General features: G+C 43.8%; 1 protein-coding gene across 1 annotated transcript in view; it reads left to right on the forward strand.

The window, feature by feature from the left end:
* Window positions 1-23,641, forward strand: part of GPC3 (glypican 3) — a 379,321-nt gene that overhangs the window by 255,473 nt on the left and 100,207 nt on the right. The window contains exon 6 of the mRNA XM_037512804.2: window positions 16,725-16,845. Within this exon, the coding sequence (XP_037368701.2) occupies window positions 16,725-16,845 (121 nt within the window). The remainder of the gene's footprint in view (window positions 1-16,724; window positions 16,846-23,641) is intronic.

Consider the following 23,641-nt stretch of genomic DNA (forward strand, 5'->3'; position numbering starts at 1 on the left):
TTGCAAACGCCCCATTCTGACCCCAATCCTTCCCCTCGCCCCCCTACCCCCCAAAAAGTGTCTCTGGTTCATAGTTTTTTGTTGATTTGGATTTTCACTTTCTTATATTCATTTTCCTGGTCCCTTATTTAAGTTTTCTAGATTCCTGCTATGAGTGAGACCATCCGGTATTTTTCTTTTTCTTTTTGGCTTATTTCGCTGAGCATGATCCCTTCCAGCGCCATCCATGTTGCTGCAAATTGCATGTGTTTATCTTTTTTGAATGCTGAGTAATATTCCATGGTATATATGGACCACATCTTCTTGATCCAGTCATCTGTTTTTGGGCATTTGGGTTGTTTCCAAAGCTTAGCTATTGTAAACAGTGCTGCTATAAACATAGGAGTGCAGGTGCCCTTTTGAATTAATGATTCTGTGTCCTTTGGGTAGATACCTAGGAGTGGAATTGCTGGATCATATGGAAGCTCTATGTTTAGTAGGTCCAGAAATCTCCACACAGCTCTCCATAGTGGTTGGACCAGTTTGCACTCCCACCAACAGTGTAGGAGAGTTCCTTTTTCTCTACATCCTCGCCAACATTTGTTGTTGCTAGTTTTTTTAATATGTGCCATTCTCACTGGTGTGAGATGGTATCTCATGGTAGTTTTGATTTGCATTTCCCTGATTACAAGTGATGTTGAACATTTTTTCATATGTCTGTTGGCCATTCGCATTTCCTCTTCAGAGAAGTTTCTTTTTAGTCTTCTGCCCATTTTTTGACTGGATTATTTTCTTTGTTGTTGCTGAGTCTCATCAGCTCTTTGCAGATTTTTGTGATCAGTCCTTTATCATTAGTGTTGGGTGCAAAAATGTTCTCCCAGTTGGTGGGGTTTCTCTTTGTTTTTGTTATTGTCTCTTTTGCTGTGCAGAAGCTCTTTAATTTGATGTAGTCCCAGCTGTTTATCTTTGTCTTCACTATCACTGCTTTGGGTGATGTGTCTGTAAAGATGTCTTTGATGTGCAAATCCCGTAGTGTTTCGCCTATATTTCCTTCTATGTATTTTATGGTTTCAGGTCTTATGTCTAGTTCTTTAATCCATTTTGAGTTGATTTTTGTGTATGGTGTGAGGTAGTGGTCAAGCTTCATTCTTTTGCATGTAGCGACCCAGTTTTCCCAGCACCATTTATTGAACAAACTTTCTTTGCTCCAATGCATAGTCTTTGCTCCTTTGTCAAAGATTAGTTGACCATAAATCTGTGGGTTTATTTCTGGATTTTCTATTTGATTCCATTGGTCTGTATGTCTGTTCTTGTTCCAATACCATGCAGTTTTGATGATTATGGCTTTGTAGTATAGTTTGAAGTCTGGGAGTGTGATGCCTCCATTTCCTTCTTTTTTTTTCAGTAGAGCTTTGGCTATTCGGGATTTTTGGTGATTCCATATGAATTTCATCAATAATTGTTCTATTTCTTTGAAGAATGCCATTGAGATTTTGATTGGAATAGCATTGAATCTGTATATTGCTTTTGGTAGGATGGCCATTTTAATAATGTTTATTCTTCCAATCCATGAGCAGGGGATGTCTTTCCATTTCTTTGTGTCTTCTTCTATTTCTTTTAACAGTGTTTTATAGTTTTCTTTGTCTAGGTCCTTTACCTCTTTTGTTAGATTTATTCCCAAATATTTGATTTTTTTTGTTTCGATAATAAAAGGGGTGGTTTTTTTGATTTCTTCTTCTTCAGATTTATTGTTTGTGTATAGGAAGGCTACTGACTTTTGCGTGTTGATTTTGTATCCTGCCACTTTACTGAATTGATTGATGAGTTGAATTAGTTTTTCTGTGGAGATTTTGGGGTTCTCTATGTATATTATCATATCATCTGCAAATAGTGATAGTTTGACTTCTTCTTTTCCTATTTGGATTCCTTGGATGTCTTTCTCTTGTCTTATTGCTCTGGCTAGGACTTCCAGTATTATATTGAAAAGCAGTGGTGAGAGTGGACATCCTTGTCTTGTTCCAGATCTTAATGGAATTGCTTTCAGTTTTTCACCATTGAGAATGATACTGGCTGTTGGCTTGTCATAGATGGCCTTTATGATGTTGAGGTATGTTCCTTGTATCCCAAGAATTTCAAGGGCTGTAAAAGCCATTTAGTTTGCAAAGTTTTGTCTTCCCTTCAAAGATAGGAATCGAGGTCCATTAAAGAACCCTATCCATGGCTTCAGGATTACCTGGCTTTGCCAAAGGCCAGCAGTGTCCTGTGCACTGGTCAGAACAACCGCTCTCTCACCCCTGTGGTGACAACTTATTCCATCACCAGCTTGGACACCCCAAGTCCTGAGTCCCAGGAAACCCCTACTAAATAAGGGGAAAGGGTGCAGTGGGAGGGGCTGGCATTGGAAGGATGAAGGAGAGGCGGGACGGGGGGGAGGGGACGGCAGCACCCACATTCTGTTTGTTTTTTTATCCTTCACTATTTAACTCCTCTTGCCTCCCCCTCCCTGAAACATTTGAATTTCTTCTCCCTTCCCTTTGCCCTGCAAGTCCCATCTAAGGTTATAGGGAAATGTCAGAAAGCAGGACAGAAACACTGCGGCGATTAATGACCCAGTCAGGGACATTTCCATCTCCACGCTGCCTACCGCGTACCAGGCTCCATGCAGGGTGCTATCATGCATTAACGAAGTTGGTTTTCATGGAGGCCTTTGAGCTGGACATTGCTTTTGCCTTCGTTTTACTGGTTAGGTGAAGTAACTTACTCATCAGTAAGGGATTTGGGGTCCAAACCTCGAACCGTGTCTACCACCCTACCCACTACTCTGCCCTGCCTGTCACATACCTGCTTCTGTCCTCCGTGGGCTCACAGCCATCCTACCTTCTTCCTGCTCTTTTTTTTTTTTTTTTTTTTTTTTAAAGAAATGCAGTCTTTTTTTTTTTTTTTTTTTAGATTTATTTTTTATTTATTTATTTATACAAGCACTGGGTACAGTCAGAAGCGCGAGAGGGTGAGAGAATTCACCAAGCCAGAGAGGGGAGCAGAGCAGGCAGAAGGACCGAAGTACACTGCTGAGGGGAGCAGTGGGCGGCAGGAGAGGTCTGCGCGCCATGTGGGACCCTCCTCCGGTGGCTGGGGAGCAGCCAGGGATCGAACCGGCGCCGCGGAGGCTTCGGGCAGCTTCGCAACCCAGCGCTCAACCGCTGCGCCACCGGGGAGGCCCTTCTTCCTGCTCTTGATGGGAATCCCGACCTAAGCACACTTCCTTCTCTAATCCAGACCTGGCATGGCTATTCTGTTCCACCTTTCCATAGACCATGCTGCTAAATGCTGTCCTTTCCTGGGTCTCTCCCCTGGCCAGTCCCACCGGAGTAGCAGTACCAGGCTTCTCTGCCGGCACATCCTCTCAATGCTGTCAGGTGACGTGCCTGGAAGAACGAGTCAATGACCTTCCCCTGTCTTTGAGGCTAGCTCTGCGTTCGCTTGCCCTGCACACAGCTCTAATGAAGCCCTTGCCCTGTGTCCCCACAAGCTTTACAGCCCGTACAAGTGAGACCTTTAGCCCTAGGCTGGATCCAGTCCTAGCCTGTGATGAGCTGGTCATGTGACCTTGGGCAGGTCTCTGCCCTTCAGCTTTTCTTTTATTTATAAAATGAAGGCGTTAGGACCAAATGGCCTCTAAAGCTCTTTCCAGCTCTACCAGACTGTGGGATCCTATGACAAGGACATTTGAAGGGGAGGGACTTTGAAAGGAAGAGGAATGCCATAAAGCTGCTTTGATGACTTTGAATTTCCAGCCCTTTCCCTGATGGCTTCCCAAACAGACCAAAGTGAAAGTGATGCAGGAGGAGCCCCGGGGTGTAACCATTCTCATTAGTCAGCACGGAGCTCTTCATTTGACTCTTCCTGGCATCTTTGGGGTACCAGGGGAACAGGCAAGTCAGTTGGTTGCCGTGTTGTCAGAGTTGTTCTTAGTTTCTGATATTGGAGAGTTGGGGGTGAAGTTTACATAATTAAACCTTAAAGAAAGTGTCTCCCCCTTAGCACCGCATAACCCCAATGGGCTTCCAAGTAAAAGAAATGGAATTCAGTGTCTGTTGCTCCAAATAATATTTGACACAGCTGCCCAAAATGAAAATTAGAAGCCCTCTAACCACACAGATATTTCAGCGGAGAAAGAAGCACATCTAGAGAAGTGCCAAGAGCCCTTGGGCAGGGGAGCACAGAGGAATACAAAGTGGCTGAGAAAAACCAGAGAGGGAGAGAGTTTCACTCTCTGAGTCCCTCCAGCCAGAGAGCTGGGGTTATTTTTGACCTAGATGTCCTTGTGTGCATTGCTGGGAGCTTTTATTAAGTATTTATGTAGCAGTTTCTATTTTACCGGATGCTTTACCATCACTTTTATTTGGCTTAGTAACGTTTTCCTGGAATCCCATCTACGTTATGATCACAAGAGTCATGTTTGCTTAGCACCTCCGCGTGCACAGCCTCACACAATGGAGCGCTTGTTGCAACAGGAGAGCAGGTGCAGAGCCCAGGCGGGCGGGCACCTGCAGCCACCCTGGGCAGTTGGAGCAGGGCGGGTGTACACTTCAGTTCACCTTTCCCTCCCTGTTACTCTTTAGTTTTATTTTACTGTCGGCAGCTTAGAGAATGACAGCGCCAGGCTTAGGCCTGCCGAGGACAGAGCTGTTCTGATATTCAGACCCAGGTGGTGGTGGGTTCTTTCCTCAGTTCCAGCTACTCTGCCCATGCCTGGCATTGCCGCTGTGTCTACCAGGGCGACTGGCTCATGTGCTTCCTTCTGCTACGTCTGGGCTCTGGCTATAGCTTGGAGTCTGGGAATGATTTTAGAGAAGAGAGCAAAAGTCATTCCACTTTCTGCAGACAAGACCTTTCCATGTTCTGGGGTGAGTACAACATTGGGTCACCTGATTGTTGTTAGTGCCTTCTCCCCCTCTGTTGCGTCGGGCAACACCACACTGATAGAGACACGGGAGTCGTGGAGCAGGCTGCACAAGGCAGGATGCTGCTGAGAGCAAGATCCTGGCAGTCGTTATTGATGGAATAATCATAGAGCATCAGCTACGTGCATTAGGAGGACAAGGAGAAAAGGATGGTGACACTCAGGAATGTCATCTAGGGCTTGGGGGACACGAGTCTGCTCTCCATGTTACCAGCTTGATGACCAAGTGTGTCATCGAAACTGGGCCCCAGACCCCCGGCCATGGTCCTAATCTTATCAACAAGGCATTCCACTGATCAGCTTCTGGGGTCCCTTGTCCTACATCGGTCCTCAGCTCCCCCCCCCCCGGGCGTTCCCAGTCATACCTCATGATGTATGAGTCAGGAGTAAGTTTATGCATCCATCCTCAACCCCCCGGGCATTCCCGGTCATACCTCTTGATGCATACCCTTCCCAGAGTGATCAAGCTTTCTGCTCTTGATTGATATGAAAGGCACCTTGCAAGATTTGGCTCATATGACTGTGACTGGACAGTTCTGACCTTTGTATAGGAATGCAGAACTGCAGGTAACCATAATGGTGGCTGAGCAGGCCGCTTAAGTCTAGCAGCCACTTAAGTTTTGCTGACCCACACCACTCAGCCACGCCGGCTGCTGCCAAGCACTCCAATGAGGGATGGCTTGTCTACAGACGTCTGGTGATGTAGTGGACTTGCACACTCTCAAGCCCATGTTTGCAGGGATGTCCACCACAGTTGCTGGTTGAATAGTTTACTGTCTGAGGATCTGCCAATGCCAAAACCAAGATCTGGTCCATGAAGTCCTAACTGGGGATAGTGGGCTAGAACACTGAAAAGTTCAGGTGTCCTACTACCAGGGTTCTGTGGGTGAACACAGGGCTATGTGCGTCGATGCTTAGTAGGGAGGTGCAGACGGAGTATTTGCATTCTGATGGGAAGTGCTACTGGTCGAAAACAACAGATTCTTTCTCTGCGCCTCAAACACTGACAACCTGGATATTTTACCATCAAATTTGAAACCATGATTTGTTTTCACAACAGTGAAACCTCGTGGTAGCAGACTCAGTAGCAGGCCGAAGTTTATACTATGAGAAAACGGTTCATGATGCAAAATGCTATTGCTAACAGGTGTCACTCGAGTGAGCGCCATGTGGAGCCCAGTGATTGGTCCATGGGGATGGACAGAGAATGGAAGTAGTGGTGCGGTACTAGGGCAGTGGCAACTCATATGTCTGGCTGGTCTAAATAGCAGTGACCCACCGCCTGAGTGGTGACACCCCGCTGGGGCATAGGTAGCTTTTCCAGGTGATGCAAGCTAGTGCAGTGGGTGGGACTCTTTTCCTGGGAGGGCCCAGACAAAAAGTCCAGTTTAGGGCAGGCCCTCAGTCAGTGGTGCATATTTGGGGGAACAGGTCCGCAGGACAACAACACAGTCATTTCTACCCTCTAACTGAGCTTTGGGTGAGGCCTTTAGTGTCAGTGCAGTTCAGCAGACGTTTTGACTGCCTGCGGTATGCCAGGTGCTGGGTAGGGCAGAAGACCGACAAAGGCAAATGCGAACTAGGAAGTCAGGGCAGCTTTCAGTCTTGTACGCCTTGGGGACTAGAGCTGCCAGGAGGAAGCACAACTAAAGCAACATGGATGGAGCTGGAAGGGATCATGGTCAGTGAAATAAGTCACAAGGAAAAAGAAAAATACCTGATGGTTTCACTTATAGGAAGAATATAGGGGAACAAAGAAAAGAAGTAACAACAGAACAAAAATAAACACACAACTATAAATCACAGACATTCTGCAGGGGAGGAGGAGGGAAAGGGATCAAAACCAGGGAGGAAAGAGCACAAGGGACTATGGTGATGGTGCACTGGTGAATTGGTGGTGGAAACTCTGTGGGGACTATACCTAAGAAAAGAAAACAGACAATGTAAAATAAATAAATAGAATTAAAAAATAAAATAAAATAAAATAAAGGGCAGGGGCACATCCCAAGACAGGTAATCCTGCCTTCATGGAGTCAGACTCATCCGAGAGCCTGGGGTCTGACGGGCCAGTCTGCCGAGCCACCATCTTCCTGCCTTTGCCACCTTGGGTCACGATCTGCGTAGGCCTCATCCTGCACAGCGAAGGTTCTGAGGCCTGTAAGTGACTGTTGGCTAAGACAGCAAAATAGTGGCAGGAAAGTCAAAGTTGTTTTTTGTTTTAGTTTTTTTAAAAAAAAAAAAAAATTTATTTATTTATTTATTTATTTATTTATTTATTTATTTATTTATTTATACAAGCACTGGGTACAGTCAGAAGCGCGGGAGGGTGAGAGAATTCACCAGAGACAGAGCGGGGAGCAGAACAGGCAGAAGGACCGAAGTACACTGCTGAGGGGAGCAGCGGGCGGCAGGAGAGGTCTGTGCGCCATGTCAGACCCTCACCCGGCGGCCAGGGATCGAACCGGCGCTGCAGAGGCTGCGGGCAGCTTCGCAACCCAGCGCTCAACCGCTGCGCCACCGGGAAGGCCCAGTCAAAGTTGTTTTTGAGGATTGCAGCAGCATCCATGCAGAGGAAAAGTATTCCTTTCAGCCAGGCCTGAATGCTCAGTGCTGACTCCTGCCATGTCTTTGCTCAGTCGTAATCCCAAAGAAAGCTCCACTTCTTTTGGCCTTGCCCATGTGTCCTAACCCTAAACCCTCCCAGTCATACTTGAGGTAAGCTTAGATGCTGCCATTTCTGAAATTTTTTGTGTGGGACAAGGGGATTTAAAGCTTCCCCCCATTGCAAAAGTTAGCCACCCTCCTTCGGGAAATCCTTTCCAAGTAACATTTATTAAATGACTACTGCATGTCAGTCATCTGCATTTGGTGCTTCCCCAGAGTGTGTCTCCCCTTATCTGCGATTCCATTTTCCATGTTTTCAGATCCCCAGTCAACCGAGGTCCAAACATGCTACATACAATCCGATTTTTGAGAGAGACACATTCCCGTGACACTGCTTACAGTATCTTGCTACAATTGTTCTGTTTTATTACTGGTTATTGGTGGCAATCTCTTATTATCCCTAATTTATAAGTTGCACTTTATCACAGGTCCACGTGTACAGGGGAAAGCATAATGTATTTTTAGGTTCGGCTCTAACCTCAGTTTCAGGCATCCAGGGGATCTTCCACTAATCCACTGGGACAGATCGCCCATGTATAAGGAGGGACAACTGTGTGACCTGGTCACAGCTGTACTATAGGTGTGCTGGGTGCTATTCTAAGCCCACTGCCTCTGTGACCTCAGTTTACCAACCCGTGTAATATCAGCTAATCCTCAGAACAATGCAGGTGGCATTATGCCCATTTGACAGATGAGGAAAGTCAAGCTCAGCAGGGTCTAAGTACTTGTTAAAGGGCACACAGTAAGGGGTGGCACCAGCTTTTTTTTTTTTAAGATATATTTATTTATGCATGCAAGAGCTGGGGTGCAGGTCAGATGTGTGGTGGGGGGTGAGAAGATTCACCAGAGACAGAGTGGGGAGCAGAACAGGCAGATCTACTGAAATACACTGCTGAGGGGAGCAGCGGGTGAGACAGGAGAGGTCTGCTGTGCCGTGTGGGTCAACTCCCTCGCCAGGGATGGAACTCCTGCTGCAGTGGCTGAAGATAGCTTCATAGGTTGCGTCTTAACCCCTTTCGCCACCAGGGATGCCCAGCACCAGCCTTTGAATCAGAGTCCTGACTGTAAATGTCGACGTACTCTGTATATACCAAACTCAATCTCCCCTCTCAAAAACAATGACTGGCCCTTACAGTGAGTATCAGTTCCTTTGCTGCACTGCTCTCCTGCGTGGCTGAGGTATGTCACTAGTTCTTTAATCCTTTCTGCTTGGCTCTCGTATTTGGGGGCCTTAAGGCTCCAGCACAGCCCACCAGCAGCCATGCGCATGATCATAACTTGAATGGCAACTTCTTGGCTTCTAGGAGCCCCAGCTTGCCTTTCTGTAAGAGGACGGCATTGGACTAATGCCAACTCCAACTCTGATATGTTGAGGGTTAAAGTCAAACTTAAAAAAAAAAAAAAAAAAACACTAAAAAACAGGGAAAGATCATTTCCTTTTGGTTTAACTCCAGTGAGACAGAAAACATCTGTGGCTTGTTCTCTGGATTAGGACTTCAGTCAATGAGATTGGGGTGATTGAGTAATAAATCAGCGCCAGATACTTCTCTGCTACACCCCCTTCTCCCCAGTTACTTTTTCAGTCACTTTATATTCTTAAGAGTGAAACCGGGGTCAGAGTCCTCTCCTCATTAGAATGTTCCCCTCAAGGACACCACTCATAGAGCCGGTTTCCTGCCTGCTCTGCCCAGGCCCAGTAGCCTGACTGCTGGTGTCGGGGCCCAGAGCCCAGGAGACAGTTCTGACAGGCATTCCCACGTCTGGGCCTTTGCATGCACGCAGTTCTCACAGCAATTCCTTTTGCTTTCTTATTTACTTTTCCCTCCCTTACCTCCAGACTCTTCTGCAGAATTTGCTTCTTCTGACAGCCTTTCAGGTGATTCCACCTGAAAGGTATATTTTCTCTCTACTTTCCCTTTTCAGGGGAGGGGCGGGGGGCGAGCCTGTTACAGCCAGACTCTTCTCCCTGGGGCTGGTAATATGGCCAGTGATAGCCACTTCTCAGGTTTTCCTTGGCATCTGGAAAATATTCTTTGCTTCTCTACATTTAAATGACATCTTGATTCTATTCCAAGACCAATTTTTTTTGTCCCTCCTCACAGTTTGAAACTGGCTAAAAACAAATTCTAAAGCAGTCGTTCGCTTTTACGGTTACGGTCCGCTAAGCAAGATATAAATGGGTTTGCATATCTGTCGGTTCTCCTCTAGCTTTTGCTTCCTTTCGGTTGAAGTTTGCTTGTAATTTCGGAAACGCTGTTGTTTGAGAACACAGGTACTTATCAGAGTTCCTTGGATACATTTGCCTCTAGCTGTCTCCTGGCTGAAATTTGCTCTGAAATGCACTGCTATTCCGACAGTTAAGGAAAACATTTTTCGTTAAGTATGTGCATAAATAAAGAAGCAGAGTGTTGCCATCTTTATGAAGCAGATTTACAAAACTCTGCTATTTGCTCCTTTGCTTTATTTTTCTGTTCATTTGTGAAAAGTAAGACTGCATCTTGGATAGAAAAAACAATTTCTCAGATCTCCTTAATAAGATGTTTTTTTTCTACCCAGAGTTCTAGTTTGTTTTGAAAGCTATTTATACACTTTAAATTATCCCATTTTCCTGCAGTGATTATTATGGCCAGAGCACTTTCCAAGGAAACAGTTTGATAAATCTCTCAGTTGGCAGTAGGGGCCACGTGCAGTACAGCAGTCTTTCCATAAGATGGCGCTCTGAGTATGTGAGATCTGTAACTGGTTTGTAAACATCAATAACAGGGCAGCAAATTAAACTTTTCTGAAACCCAATTTTGGGGGTGGTGGGAGAGTTAATCTTTCTAAGACTTGCTCCTAAACACTTGCCACCATTCTAATGCCCAGGGGATAAAGGAAAGTGAGTTTTCTGGCAGCTTCTTTGTCCTGAATCAGTATTAGCATGTTTGAAATCAGCATCGTGCCTTTTAAGAAAGCTTAAAAGAAAAGGATTTCTTCTAAAGGTGGAAATTGTGATAGTAACAACACAAATGTTAGTAACAACAATGAGTAACAAATGTGATAGTGACAGTTGTGCTGTTAGAAAAGTCCCTCTCTGGGCTCACTTTTTTCATCTACGCAGTGAGTGGATGGGACAAGATGCTCTGTAGTGTTTCGTCATTTCAAGTGGCCTACATTGGAATTCCTTGATTTCCTTCCACTCCACCCTTGCTGCCTCTGCCTAAACAAGTGTGTGTGCGCACGCTTACAGGTGACATTTCTAATTGCTCGCGTAACATGTCCACTTCCGAAAAATTTAGGTTTGGAAAGTAAGAGCGTCTCTCAGTGCTCATTTTCCTCCTCCAATGGGCACCACTCATTGCCAGGACCATGTCAAAGCTTTAGGAAAGAAGTGGTATTCTGGAGCGAGGACAATTAATCTAATTAGAGGTGAGTGTTACTAAGTCCATAAGCCATGGTTAAAATCCCCCCTGGCCAATAGTTCCCCATTCTGGACATGCTGGGCAACCTGTAGGACAGGGAAATTCTGGCTACGAGACCTCACTCGCATCCAAATCCTGTCACGAACCGGCTACACCAGTGGCATAGAAGGAGCAGGTGGAAATGAAGTTTTGGATGAAAGAATCGTGCAAAGCTACAGACACTCCCTAACCTCGTCCTTCTGGGCTTGAAGCACGCAAGCTCTGTCAATGCCCAGGGGCAGATCACATAGGTCACCTTGCTAGGGCCAGGGTGATGAGGGCAGGGAGGCATCAAGGACAGTATTCTCCTGCATTCACTTTCCTAGTATCCTGAAAGATTTCACAGCATCTCTTGTGTTTGTCTAGAGGCACAGCGGGGTAGCGGGTGCTGGATCATTTATTTCTCCAACTTCAACATCTTAACTCCTAAGTGTGCAAATATTTCACTGAAACTGTATGCCCAGGGCTCTCCCCAAGGGCTTTTAAAGGGCGAGTCCAAGAATCTGATGGATTGGTGAAGAGCTGCTGTGTTGGGTACCATTGCCAACCTTGTAGACCACTCCAAGCTTGCGAGTCGTCTCCCACAGTAGAGTGGACATATTTGACACAAAAATGTCAAATATTTGGCCAGCCTGGATTCTATCTAAGGAAGCAATAGCATCAGCATAGTAGTTAAGAGCAGCACTAGCTGTAGGCAGACATACCAGATTCAAATTCTAACGTTGGTATTGACCAGCTATGTGACCACGGGCCAGTGACTTCACTTCTCTGTGCCTCACTTTCCTCATCTGCAAAAAAAATTGAAAAAGATTTTCAATTTTCAGTTGTAGAGGTTTTACTTCTTTGATGATAATCATGCCTAGCTCACAAGATTGTCAGGAGGATTACGTGAGATTAAATGCATGTTTACTTTTTCCTCAGTGCTGGGAACAGAGAAAGCCTTCGCTATTGACAGCTGGTATTATTCTGAGAGCCACAAGGTGCTTCGGGTAGTACAAAAGAGAAGCAAGCAACCCTCTGCCCTCAGAGAGCTCACACACCCTGTGGGCTAGCCAGTGGCATGGACATAAAAGGAGCCCGGGCACTTGAGGGCAGTGTCCACAGCATAATGCAGGCCAGGGCGCAGGTCATAATGAATCCGTTCCGTCAGGACAGGATTTTGTTAGGCATCTGCAGGGAAGGTGGGTGAGAACTTGAACCACGTTTTGCCTGGGTTTTGAGAGAGGACATTCAAATCACGAACATTCAGATTCCCACGCCCACGGGCACACTGTCCTTTCGGAAATGGGCAGGTCAGGATGGCCTCATGGAAGAGTGGGAAACATTTTGGCTCTGTTTATCCTCACAGTGTGGCTATGACCTGATGGCAACCATGTGAGGGCTGTGGAAATTCTACATGGGCCCATGCATGAGTTCTGCCACCAGAAACCCACGCTAATGATACCAGCCTCGCGCTTACTAACTAGGAGGATTTTCTAGCCATCCTGGGAGGGGCATATGCATCAATCCTGCTTTTTAATTTTTCTTTTTTTTTCCGTTTGTCTGAAAAAAACTACTATATAAAATTTTGCTCATTGAAAGTTAAAAGAATTATGAACATTAAAAAGGCAAATGGTCTAGACGGAAAAAAAGAAGTAAAACCTCTTAAATATCTCCCTACTTTTACTCCGCCTTATTTATATCTACTAACTTTCTCTTATATATACACATGTAAAATTTTGCAGTAATTTGAACACTTAAAAAGCAGATGAAAGCAGTCCATGTGCCGGTGTGTTTTTACCCCAAATGGAATTGTGCTGTGCATTCTTTTTTTTTTTTTTTAAAGATTTGTTTTATTTATTTATACAAGCACTGGGTACAGTCAGAAGCGCGGGAGGGTGAGAGAATTCACCAGAGCCAGAGCGGGGAGCAGAGCAGGCAGAAGGACCGAAGTACACTGCTGAGGGGAGCAGCGGGCGGCAGGAGAGGTCTGCGCGCCATGTGGGACCCTCCTCCGGTGGCCGGGGAGCAGCCGGGGATCGAACCGGCGCTGCAGAGGCAGCAGACAGCTTCACAACCCAGCGTTCAACCGCTGCGCCACCGGGGAGGCCCAGTGTGCTGTGCATTCTTAACCACTGTTTGTTTTTGTTGCAGCTATCTTGGATTTATTCCATATCAGTACATAGAGTACGTCCCCATGTTCCTATTTGTTCCCTTAATGTCTGCATAGTATCTTAGGATAACATCAGAGCACTTACGATTCTGTTCTATAGTTTGTCTGGCTAAGGAGAAAAGGATAGAGAGATTAGAAGCAAAATAGGATACTGGGGTTGAGGAGAGGCATTGAGACCCCTAAATGGGTAGTGTACGAACAGTTTTAACAGGGGAGGGAAGTGCACAAGAGACTATGGTGATGGTTCATGGGTGACTTGGTGGTGGTGATTTTATGCACCTGAGAGGAGAAATCAAACATTGTACAAAAATGAACAGCGATGTAAAATATACATAAATAAAAATTTTACATAAAGAACACAGTTTTAAAATAGCATCACTAAATTTTAGCAGCTATAGGAGTCAATTGGACCAGTTCTTTTGGTTACTGCTTTGCAGAGTAAATAAAATAAAGACAAGTTTTAGGTCTAAGCCACAAGCCAGCTCTTCCCAACACTTCTGTAACCAGAAACCATGCTTAATTTACTAGAATCCTTTGAGGATTTAAATAGCACATGGATAGAGCAGAAAAGTGGATGCTATTTCAACTTTCAAAAAGTTTGGCAAGCTTTTAAACCCAAAGCTGTTTTTTAAAAATTGAGTTACCATGGGGTTCGGGAGCAGTGTTTAGTCCTGGCTTCTTATCCATGGCTTGGAGATAAGAAACACAAAAAAAAAAAAAAAGAAAGAAAGAAAGAAAAGAAACAGAAAAAAGAAAAAAGAAAAGTAGAGCTAAAAGGGCACTTTTCTGAATGGCAGAAAATAATCCAGTAGGGCCACAAGGGATCAGCCACGGGATTAATTTGATTTAATATTTATAAATGATTTGGAAGAGGGAGTATAGGGTAAAATTGCTCAGTTGGCAGATGTCTTCACAGTATTCCAATGAGGATCATAAGCTTCAGGAAGATATTTGTTTTGTAGGAGCAGGCAGAAAAATAGCCAGCAAGCTTCAGTAGAATGTAAGCCAAGGAAAAGTCTCTAGGGACAAATTCCTGAAGTTCATTTCAGAAGATTTATAATGAGCCTTACATCTTTATCTGTGAATAACGTCTCTACATCAGGTATCAGTAGCTGTAAAGAAAGGGCAGATGGACTTGCTAGTGTCATCAGTAGAGGGTGATATTTAGACAGCCAGTACTGTATGAACATGAAAGAGGAGGCCAGGAGTGAGTTGATCCCCACCAGATGAAGAATGTTACCTTGCAAGCTTTCATCTCGCCACCCCCCCCACAAGGCAACTGGTATTTGAGGATGGACAATCTGTATAGTCACCAACTTTTAAAGTTAAAGAAGCTGAACATGTTAGGCTACCATTTTAGAAAAAAATACCATCAATTGTTCTCTTGAACTTTACTACAAAATATTGTCCTTTTCAAGGACAACTTTTAATTGTGAAAGTCCGAGCTAGATTTTCTGCTACTGTACATGTTTTCAAAGCATGTCCTTCCTATTGGCAGATACATTATGTCATGGAAGGAAACATTTCACAGCATCAGATCAATACCTTTTGAATTCCTGAAATTTTGAGTAATAGAGAGATAATGAGGTCTGCCCTATCCACCTCCAGTGCTGTTCAGAAGCTCAAATGGGCTGAGTGATATGAAACTGCTTTGTTAAGTGCTATGTGAAATACAGTAGAATTAATTATTCACTGCATGTCATAATTTTGGACTAGAAATACAAGTTGATCAAAATCTAGGAACTTACCCCTTATAGATATATCCATGCAAATGTGCAAAGATCACTATGCAAGGCTGTTCTTTGCAGCATTATTAACAAAATATTAGCAATATCTCCATTGTTCCTCAGCAAGAGATTAGATATATTATGACATAATCATACAGCAGAATAAAGGAGGAAGAACAAGGCAGTTCTTTGTGTTCTGACATTGGAAATATATCTAAGATGTATATTAAGGGATTTAAAGTTGCAAATTTATATGACTTGTATGTTTCTACATTTGGTTAAAATCAAGTCAGTATATGCACATGAAGGACCCTGGAAGAATATGTGTCAAACTGTTACGCATCATTCCCTGTTAGAGGGCTAGGGTGGTGGGGAGTTTTATTTTATGTTTTTTTTTTTTCTGCGCCATTTGAACTATTTACAGTGAGCATAATGGGTTTTATAATTAAAATATTAAATATGAAAAAATAAAGGAAATATGAATTTGCTTTCAAGCTATTGTAATTCTTTAAGTATTTAAAGTGAAGGTGAAAGGGCCCAGTGGTGCAGTGGGTTGAGTGCAGTGCTGTGAAGCTGTCCTCAGCCTCTCAGTGCAGGTTGGATCCCTAGCCAGCCAGGGAGCTACCCACATGGCCCAGCAGACCTCTCCTGTCTCGCCCGCCGCTCCCCTCAGCAGTGTGTTTTGGTAGATCTGCCTGTTCTGTTCCCCACTCTGTCTCTGGTGAATCCTCTCACCCCCACAACTCTGGCCTGCACCCCAGCACTTGTATAAATAAATAAATCTTTAAAAAGAAATAAAGTGAAGGTGAAAGTCCTGTGGATCTTTCCATTTCTTTTTCTGGGATCAGGAGAAAGCATAAAACAGCTTAAAATCCCTTCTCCCCCCACCCCCACCTTTGGTAAAGGTGTTTTGGTCTTCCCACGTGAGGAAAGAAAAAGGACAAAATGAGATGTTTCTTGTTTTTGTTGTATGTTTGCTTTGTTTTGCAAGGTGAGGAGTGACTGTGTCAAGGGGCTGGAGCCATGAGTGTGGCAAAGAAACCACCTGAGTAGTGAATTACTGTCCCATTCAAATTCGGCCAACCCCCACATGGAAAGGCAGAATTGCCAAGCAGTGTAAATAGTCCCCCTTCACGTGATGGTGGGGATGTCGACGCATACCTTGACACTTCAGTTCTGAAGTCAAGCCTCTGGCTTCTCCTGGAGAAGCACCTTCAGATCTTCCCTTGAGCCAATGTTCTGTCTCCTCAGGGAGACAAAGAATACCATTTATGCTGCGAATGGCTTGGGAAAGCCTCCTGAAATGCATCCCAGTTCTAAGGCCTGCAGAAAATGGTGGGAGGAGGAAGTGGAGGAGAAGGAAGAGCTAAAGGCACACAAGACTCTTTCTCCTTCAACTGAGTAGAAAGCCCTCCCAAGGTTAAGGTCCTTCCTGTGTGCTTCCCAGGACCTCCCCTGGCCTATCTCTTACCATTCAGGGTTGGCGTTGGCCCTTACTCTTCTGAACTCTGTCGTACACTGAGAGCACAATAAGGGCAGAGATCTTGTCTGTCTGGTTCATTGTGGTATCCCCAATACCTCTGGAAAGGGGCATGGAATTAGTATTTGTTGACTGTTGAATGAATGTTCTTCACTACTGATAGACCATCCGCAGTGGTCCAATTGGGTGCCATGGGGTCATCCATGGCTCAAATGGCAGAAGAGGAGCTGGTAGTCAGCCTTGGTACCAAATACAGTCAACTTTCATTTTGCTTGGGACTCTCTTGTGACATATCTTTTCTTTACCTTCACCTTTCCAGATACAGCCAAAAGGCAGCAAGGAATGGAATGAAAAATCAGTTCAACCTCCATGAGCTGAAAATGAAGGGCCCTGAACCGGTGGTCAGTCAAATTATTGACAAGCTGAAGCACATTAACCAGGTATGTGGTGTATCTGTCAGAAACGGAAGGGCAAAAACGTGAGGGATGGGTATAGTCCACTATTCAAACTGCATTCTTGGGCTTTTGGAGAGATGATGATTGTTCATTTTCTTCAAAAATTCTCTGTGCTGCAAAGGAGTTCCAACCTTCGTTGTCCACCCCACTTTTAGATGATAAAGAAAGTATTTAGAGCTTGAAAGGATATAAAAAGTTTGGAAAATGGAGGAAAAAATTCACACAATCCCATAACTCTATCCTGTTTTCATTTTTTACATTTTCTTTTTCAATATTTGTTCAGAAAATCACACCAATGTAGATGCTTTACTTCAATGAAAGTATACAAGGGACTTGCTCTTAAAATTAACACTGTATTGGAAACAATTTTTCATGTTGTCAGATATCTTCATATTCATCATTTCTTGTAGCTGCATAAGGTTCCTTTAAGTATTCATCATACTAAATCAACACCTGCTTTTTCTGGAGATTCATATTCCATCAGATTTTTTACCATCTTCAATTAAGCTACCTCTTCACGCCTAGTGCTTGCTTCTGATGTTTGATCATTTTCTTAAAATGCTGGTATTATTGGGTTAAAGGAATGGGTATTTTTAATGCATGTTTCCAAATTGTTTTCCAGTGGGGCTCTATCAGGTTTCACTGCCACCAGCAAGATACAAGAAGAGCAGCTCCATAGTGCCCTTGCCAACCTGTGACACACTGCCAGTCACCGAGACACCCACAGTCTCTTGACCTGTCCACAGACTTTTTCCTCTCATAAGGAGTTCAGTAACTAAGACACAAATAGAAGTTAGTTGTACCATCTGCTGTTGATTGCTCTGTGGCCACAGTAAAAAAAAGAAAATGCCACTGTATAGCAGAGTGTTAGTGTTCCTGCTCCACAGTCCTGAGTGGGTGGGCCCTGGCACCGCTGACTTCTGTTTGAGGCCTTGGAAGAACTTAATGAGACTGAAATTCTTTTTCAAAAGATTTATTTATTTATGCATACATGAACTGGGGTACAGGCCAGAAGTGTTGGGGGTGAGAGCATTCACCAGAGATAGAGTGGGGAACAGAACAGCATGAAATACACTGCTGAGGGGAGCAGCGGGTGAGCCAGGAGAGGTCTGCTGCACCATGTGGGTAGCTCCCTGGCCAGGGATCGAACTCGTGCTGCAGTGGCTATGGATAGCTTCATAGGTTGCGCCACCAGGGAGGCCCCGAGACTGAAATTCTTAGGCAAGGACAGCTGTTTCTTTATAGTGACATCAGCATGATTTTGTTCCTTAATGTGAAGTTTAGCAGTGCAAATTCTGTGGTTCTTACAAACTGCTGGAAGGACTTTCTGATAGCGGGATCTTTGACTACAAATGTCATGATGAGGATTCTTACACCACGCATGGGTGTGACTCCTCCAGTGCCTAATAAAGTGCTCGGTACTCTGTGAGCACTTAATAAATACCTATTACTGCTGCTTCGCCTGTGATACTGACAGTGTTTGCATAACAGAACCTTCCTTCTGTGAACTCACAACCTCACTAGATTCTGCCTGGTCAGCTGTAGTATGATTCTTTCAAAACACACCTCTGAAGGGTCAGATCCCAACCGTAAGCCACTCAAGGCTGAACTAAGGGCACGGGATGTCCACCTGGAACCAGTGCTGGTATTTGTCTTCTGGATTATATCCAACTTACCCCAAACCAACTGCATCTGGGTGACTCTACTCAACTGGTAAGACCCTGAGATTCTTGTCTGGTGAGTCCAGAATCTCAGGGTCCTTCACTGTACCCCTAATCCTAAATGAAGAATACTTAACTCAGATCTCTTTGGTCAACAGACCTGAAGGGGTCCTTAATGTGTTTCCCTTAGGAGGGAAAGCACAGGCATAGAAAGTGCTTAAATGAAGACAAAAGGCAGCTTGTGATGAAGAGACAGAAGCGTGACACTGCCCAACAAATGAGGGAGCTTTGCTCATGTCTCTGATGGGCCAGGCTAGTGTGAGGATTCCAGAGAGGGGCAAGTGTCAAGACTAGCCATCAGTAATGGGTAAGGACAAGCAAGACTGGCAGTCATAAGGAAGATCTGTGGTTGGACCACAGCCCTGGCTAAAGGGAAAACTGCATCAGCCTTGGGCTTTTAAGGAAGGTCACCTGAGATGTGTATAGCCTGCTTTTTGGGGATTTGATGTTAGTGGGAAAAATATAGGCTTTGGCTCCAGATGGATCTGAATTCAGTCGTGGCTCGAAGACAGGTATATAAGCTTGGGCAAGTCATTTAGCCTCTTTGAACTTTAGTTTTCTTGTCTGTAGTACATAGACACCAAACCCCCCCTTAATGGGTGACTGTGAGGATTACAAATTATATATTCATGCATATATACACATAATATATATGGTCCTATTATATAATATTTATATCGAATGTTTATTTTGTCAAATTGTATCTTTTTTACATGTGTATATTCACAAGCACATAATTGCATGTGCATAGCAAATCAAAAGTGGCGGTTAAGACTATGATATTCAGGATTTTCTCTTTAGGTGGGACGGGAGTTTTTAAGGGGACAGTAGTTCAGTGTTTCTGCCTGTCTAATTTTGCTCCCCCAATTTGTATGGGTACAGATCCCTTTGATACCTCGCCTCTTTTCTCTCCTCTGTTTTTGCTTCTTTCTCTTTCCTCTAAATTATAGCCACAAAAGCTGAAATCACTTCATAGTATGGAGGTGTATATTGTCAGCCACCATTACAATTCCTTTCTCCTACCTCTGGCCACACATGTGTGTGTGAATTTCTCTGGTTCCCTTACAAATACCAGTGAGCAACCAATGAATTCTCAATGATAGACCAGTTTTACCTGTTTAGGTTGAGCTGTTAAGATTGGTTGGGCTCCAAACACCCACATTGATTTTTTTCCCCTCAATCTATGTTGCTCTACATGACCAAAACACATTTTTTTTTTCAGACCTTCAGTAAAGTTTCCTGTTTTGGCCTTGATTCAAAATGAAAGTGAGACATTTTAGAGAAGTCATAAAGAAGAATGCTATGACGATGAAGTAGATGAGGATAGTGGTAGTGATAATGTGTTGTATGTGTGTAGCAGTTAGCTCTATTTCAAAATTATATCATGTCCTAAAAGTCTAATGGTTGAAATTAGAAGAATTGGGGTTGAATAAGATGTAGCATTGTCACAGAATCATGCTTTCCAAGAACTCCTTGTTACCCTTGGACATTATTTCATCCTCACTTTCCCCCTGGGAGGTAAGTGATAAATAATGTTTGGCCCTTTTTTATAGCCAGGGAAACTGAGGCAGAAAGTAAGCCATTAACGACTGTGTGGGCATACTGCCAAAATATCCAGTGAGTTCAGTTGAAAATCCGATTGATCATCCAGATGTTATTTCCTACACACTGCCAAACATCTGGATTCACTGACTGCCTAACTAAATTGACCATAAGTTTTCACGATGGGGAGGAAGAATCAAGTTAATTTGCCCAAGTTCACATGCGAATGGTCACATGTGAATCCAGGAGTATAATGTTATTTCCTTGGTATTACCTTTCTTGGTATTACCTCTATTCAACAACAGTAGACTGCTCCAACATACATGTTTATAAACACAGCGGTAATAGCTATCTATGCATGCGAACCCATGTTTCCATCCAGATGGACTGTAACGTGGCCTTTTATGAATACATCCCCAAATAGCTCTTCACTTCCTGTCCTTGAAAATTCTCAGCTGCCTCCTTTCAGGTTATGGTTGCTGTTGATAGCGCTGGAAATAATATAAGCACTCAGGGAATAAAATAACATTATTTCCATATTGACAGTCCCATGGTGTAACCTCGAGGGGATGGGTTCAGGGTCAAGCCTGGGCCCCTTTCCTGGGAAGGTCTGCAGGTGTGGCGTGTCCTCCACTCCCCCTTCCAAGCCAGAGTTCATGGGCAACATTCCCACGATTGGAAATGAGGACCTTTTTATTTCCCTTTCAGTTTCTAATTCGTGTGAGGATTTATTGTCTTGTGTTAGGAGAGGAATTGAACTCTTTTAAGTCTTCACTGTCAGTCCTGGAATTTGCCGGGCCATATTGTTGTTGTTGTTAAACAAAGTTTTGTTTTTGTGAGTGTTCTGCTTCACGGCTCCAGCATGAAGAGAAGACCCCACAAATGCCAAAGATGATCACAATAAATGCTTTCCCGTATGATCCCGCGACCATTTGTCTTCTATCCCAGTGTTGATGGCAACATTTTCTCTCACGTTAAGAGGAGCGATGTAGTTAATGCCCATTTAGCAGACCCTAAACTGCTATAGGAGTTATTGGTCCCCAGGAAAATCTAGCCATTTATTGTTTTTCCCCAGTTTCAGTTTAGGCTCAAATGAAATTCCAGAAATTATTTTCCTGCCTGTTGTAAACAGTTGAAGCCACAGCACCAATACCTGCTCATTTGGTGTCAGAGCTCTTCATTCAAAGTCAGATAAAGTCTCATCTGTTTGGGATGGTTGAAATGTCCTGGTGAATGGTGGGGGAGTGGACGGGATGGTCTCTTAAGATTCCTTCCAGCCGTGTGAGTCCGTGATTTGTGGCTCAAGGTCAGGCTTTAACCCATCGCCCTCTTGTGAACAAGTCTTGTGACTTTATTCTCTGCTCTGCCACTCTTTTTAAAGCACCCTGTTCCCAGGTCACCCCTTCTACTTTGTCACCTCTCGTCTTTTCAGAGTCTGTTCCCTTCCCACCAGTCTTCCAGCCTGGGCAGATGGGACTTCAACTTGCCCTTCCCCCCGAGCCAATTCTTCTGTTCTCTGCCTTGTCCTCATTAGGCGACGAAAACATTAAACTATACACTTTTGCATTTATCACCCCCTAAGTTTCCCTCCTCCGGGGCCAGATAGGTGACCTGTCTTTGGCTCATGTTAGCCACGTGACTCCATATGAGTGATAATGATTCGGCCATATATTTGCACCGCACAATTCACTTTGTAAAGTTCCTTCCTGTACATTAGATACATTGATCTTCACAATGACTCTGAGACGCAGGCATTATTTTGCCTCCATTTTCCAGCTGAAGAGACTGTGGGCCCCAGAAGGCAAGTGACCTTTGTGTAGTAAGTGGTAGAACTAGACCTGCAATCCAGGACTGCAGATTTCAGGCTCCGCTCTTTCCTTCCACTTCTAGAAAGATACAGCACACCTTGCTGTGGTTAGCAAGACCCATAGATGAAAGGTGAACAGAAGTACAAAGCAGAAACTCCCTTTGTCTAACAATTTTCAAGTCCGAAATGGAGTGATTCCTATGGTCTGAAGCTCTAAAATCAACAGCAAAGAATCTTAATTGTAGAGAATCTTAGGAAACGAACCACCACACTGTACGGGATGGAAACAAGGGCACTTTGCAATATGGGAGTGAGTTAGAGACAACAGAGACACTTTCCACTAGCCATTTCTCATTTGTTAAAGGGTGTTAAGTGGTCAGAGAAAAATTTTCAATGTAGAGCAGACAGTTGAAATGCTCCCCTTCCACCACCTCCTGCAAAAACCAGAAAGGTGACTTGAAGAGGCCTGACAGACTACTCTGGTGTCATCAAGAAACACTCATTTTTGAAATAAAAGGTTTAAATCCTTCATAAGTAAATTACTAAAGTTCTTAAGTGCCAGAGAAGTACCCAGGACATTCCTTAGCATGGGATAAAAAAAGAAATCTTTAAATGAATCTCAGGCATGATAGGAACACTCCAAGTCACTTTTTTTAATAGTCTCTTCACAATAAAACCAGCAAGAGTCATAAAACAATGGCCGAGTCCAATGGTTGCTAGAAAAGCCAATGTTGATCTCAAATTTCTAAATAAAAGGAGAACCCTTTTGAGAGTCAACTTTAAATAAAAGACCTTTCCAAATGGAGTTACATCCCAGTGGCTGTCACATTCCTGCACATCCAGACAGCGTGGCAGGGCCCGAGTTATTGCGCTTGCCATGTGGAGCCAGAATGAGTGTGTGTAAAAGACAGACATCAACAATGGCATGTTAGCAGGAGCCAATGGGCGACCTCGGAGTTACAAAGGGACAACGTGAGTTGGTATTTAAATACTAGACCTAACCTCTCTGGAACTAAACATTATTTCGTGAAGTAAAAGGGAATTAGCTGATGCATTCCAAAAACACATTTATCATTAAAACATCTTCTGTCATTTTGCTTAATAGCCTGAAAAATAATTACAATGTCTGGTGGCTCTGGGGAGCATGTGTTTTGAATATCTTAATTACTGCATACAGTTTAATAACACTGCACCAAGAATTCCCAAGTATTTCATATTAAATTTCTCCAAAGTGAACTATTTGCTATATTTAGAATATACAGGATGAAAGATACTTAAATTGGGTCATGTGTTTTAGTCCTTTCATTTTAAATTAAATTACTCAAAAATGAAAGATGAGTCAGGAGGGTTGAGCCCAAATGTTGTCGGTAGCAATGTCGCAGTAATCTTGACTTAGCAATGAAGGGAACTACCTCCTCTTGTTTCACTTCACTAGTGTGCTCTCTCATAAGTTTCTGCTTTTTGTTAGACGTATACAAAGTCTGAGTGATGGTTAGACATGTTCTACTTAGGAAAAGGGAATTCTATCAAATTATAAAGGTTACCAGGTTTACAAAGTTGGAAGTATATTTCCAAAATATGAAATCCACAGCTTGCCATGGTCTATTTACATATTCTCTTTATATTTACCTACTGGCAAAATGCTATACAACACCTTTTAAATAAATGGTGAGAAATCATTGCTGCCTACTTCCATGAACTTTTATTATAA

Source organism: Talpa occidentalis, unplaced genomic scaffold (genome assembly GCF_014898055.3).
Source record: "Talpa occidentalis isolate TD23 unplaced genomic scaffold, MPIMG_talOcc4v2.1 talOcc4.15, whole genome shotgun sequence".
Classification (NCBI taxonomy): domain Eukaryota; kingdom Metazoa; phylum Chordata; class Mammalia; order Eulipotyphla; family Talpidae; genus Talpa; species Talpa occidentalis.